The sequence below is a fragment of the Alosa alosa genome, chromosome 10, assembly GCF_017589495.1.
Source record: "Alosa alosa isolate M-15738 ecotype Scorff River chromosome 10, AALO_Geno_1.1, whole genome shotgun sequence".
Classification (NCBI taxonomy): domain Eukaryota; kingdom Metazoa; phylum Chordata; class Actinopteri; order Clupeiformes; family Clupeidae; genus Alosa; species Alosa alosa.
In genome coordinates, this window is record NC_063198.1 from 32,909,897 (window position 1) to 32,912,396 (window position 2,500).

The 2,500-nt window shown below is 49.9% G+C and overlaps 1 protein-coding gene across 6 annotated transcripts in view; it reads right to left on the minus strand.

The window, feature by feature from the left end:
- arhgap9 (Rho GTPase activating protein 9) overlaps window positions 1–2,500 on the minus strand; it is a 45,784-nt gene that overhangs the window by 2,995 nt on the left and 40,289 nt on the right. For all 6 annotated transcript variants that reach the window (XM_048255259.1, XM_048255258.1, XM_048255255.1 and 3 more), the window contains 2 exons: window positions 2,450–2,500; window positions 2,042–2,147 (listed from right to left, as the gene is read on the minus strand). The exon at window positions 2,450–2,500 is cut by the window's right edge. In XM_048255259.1, coding sequence (XP_048111216.1) covers window positions 2,042–2,147; window positions 2,450–2,500 — 157 coding nt within the window. The remainder of the gene's footprint in view (window positions 1–2,041; window positions 2,148–2,449) is intronic.

The window sequence follows — 2,500 nt, forward strand, 5'->3', positions numbered from 1 at the left end:
TCGGCAGAATCCGCACTGTAACTGGACGTTGGCCAGCAAGCCTGGCATATTAAAGATGTGTCATTTCCTGCATCTAACATGACTGTAGTCTATTAGTCACCACCACTCTGTCCTGGCGGATTCCACCGTAGGTGGCGAAACACAGATTAGAACTTCCAGGGATGACAAATTAGCCTGATCTTGCCCAGACCCCTGACAACATAATGACCATTGGTCTTAACTGCGCACCGCAGACAAAAAAAATGATCAGCTTCTTTATCTTGACACTGGGGGCCAGTTTCCCATCTATTCAGAGCATTCATTTACATGACACCAGAGACATTGAGACTACATTGAGACTACATTGAGACTAGTGCTGCATTTGGAAAAAACAAAGCTTGTAGTCTAAGACTAGGCTGAATCCATACAGTACACAGGAAAGAGTGTGTGTGATGCATTGCTGAATCCCAGTGCAGGCCCGCCATGGCACTCAGGTGGGTCAGAGAGAGCCGCAGTAGCTGCCCCATCCAGGGCCTGGGGTCACATGATGTGCCTGGGGTCACATGACGCCCTTTTATAGATGAGCAGGAAGAATTGAAGGTTTTCTTTAGGATTATGTAAATGCAGGCCACAACTAGAAACCATAGGGAAATCACCCCGTGTGACATTCACTTAAGACTGTGTGAGTGTACGTGTGCGTGTGTGTGTGTGTGTGTGTGTGGACTGTGTTTGTGTGTGTTAGGGAAGACACAGGAAGGGGTTAAGGCCACAGCATGAGGCATTCTTCTAAAAATGCCATTCCCACCGAGCCACAGAGGCAGCCAGCAATTGCTCAAAACTTCCCATTAAAACAGCAAAAAGGGGGGGTGGTGGGGGGGGGGGGGTGTGGTGGGGGGGGAGGGGGGGGTGGGGTGGGGGGGGGAGGGACACAAAAAAAGTCGGGGAGCGAGCGAGAGGTTCCAGTGGTGGCGGCGGTGGTGTTGGTGTGCCTTCAACAGACGAACATAAGGCCCTTGCACAGAGAAACAGAGGGGTGGGGAGAAAGAGAGGAGAGAGAGAGAGAGAGGGGGGAGTGACAGGAGAGGATTAAAGGTGATGGATGAAAAAATGGGGAACCAGAGAAGGGGCAGGGAGGAGAGAGAGAAAGAGAGAGAGAGAGAGTATGTGAGAGAGAGAGTGTGAGTGAGAGAGAGAGAGAGAGAGAGAGAGACAGTGTGTGTGTGAGAGAGAGCGTGAGAGAGAGAGTGTGAGAGAAAGAGAGAGAGAGAGAGAGAGAGAGAGAGAGAGAGAGAGGAGGGACAGGGCCAAATCCTTCACAGAGCCACACCTAGACCAAGGCACTAAATTTACTTGTGACTCCAGCGCCAGGTCATTTTGGTGCAGCTTTGAAATGGCTTGAAGTCACAAAGTCTATCACACATTTAATAAACCTAATTGTCTCCCAATTACTCCTCAGAAAACAATGCTTACGCAAAAGTACACAAAAATATAACCACAAACACTCTGGTCATGGGCCGAAAGCGCCTGACAGGCAGGGTTCGCTGGTTAACGGCCAAGCAGCGGGAGAACTCGTAAGGGTGAGGGTAGCGTGGTGGTGTGTTAACTAAAGGCCAGTCAGAGAACATCCCGACTGGCCGTTTGTCATTACTCTGAAGTGACCGCTGTTGTCAGGCCTCTGGTTTGCTGTGTGGTCCAATCCCAACGCAAAGAGCTCATTAGGACCACACAGGGAAGCGCAGCTGAGCATGAGGCAATGGCTCCCCCTAGTGGACACTTGTGGCTGCACCGCAACCTTGAGAAGCAAGTGGCAGAAATGTTGGACTGTTGCAGCAAGTGCAGGGGCAGTGTGTTACATGTTCTGGCGCCCCCTACCTTATGAGGTGGTGAAACGTGTGTGTGTGTGTGTGTGTGTGTGTGTGTGCGTGTGTGTGTGTGTGTGTGTGTGTGTGTGTGTTACGTGATCTGGCGCTCCCTACCTTTTGAGGTGGTGAAACGTGTGTGTGTGTGTGTGTGTGTGTGTGTGTGTGTGTGTGTGTGTGTTATGTGTTCTGGCGCTCCCTACCTTTTGAGGTGGTGAAACATGGCCTTCATAGTGTCATGGTTGGGGGGAGGCATGCTGGCCACCAGGCATTTCATACGGTCCACCTTATCCAAATAGTCGGACATTTCTGTGGGAAAAACAAATTGAGAAAATTGTAAGGCCAAGGCAAAAAAAATGTGTTGGTGACTTCCAAAAAACACATTCATATTGGTCCTCCGTCAATTCTGAGGATGGTAATTCAGTAGCGCTAAATTACAAACATGGCCCTCTTGAAATGAATCATAGGCTTCATGCTGAAAGACCTGCTCTAGAGTAAAGCCAAAGAACAGACATTAGTGCCCAGTTTGTCATCTTTTTCTTTCCCTCTCTCATCCCTCCCTCTCTCTCTCTTCCTCTCTCTCTCTCTCTCTCTTTTCCCCCATTACTCACTGACTGTCTCGACGATGTCGTGGAAGAAGCCGTAGGGGATGAGTGGCTCAG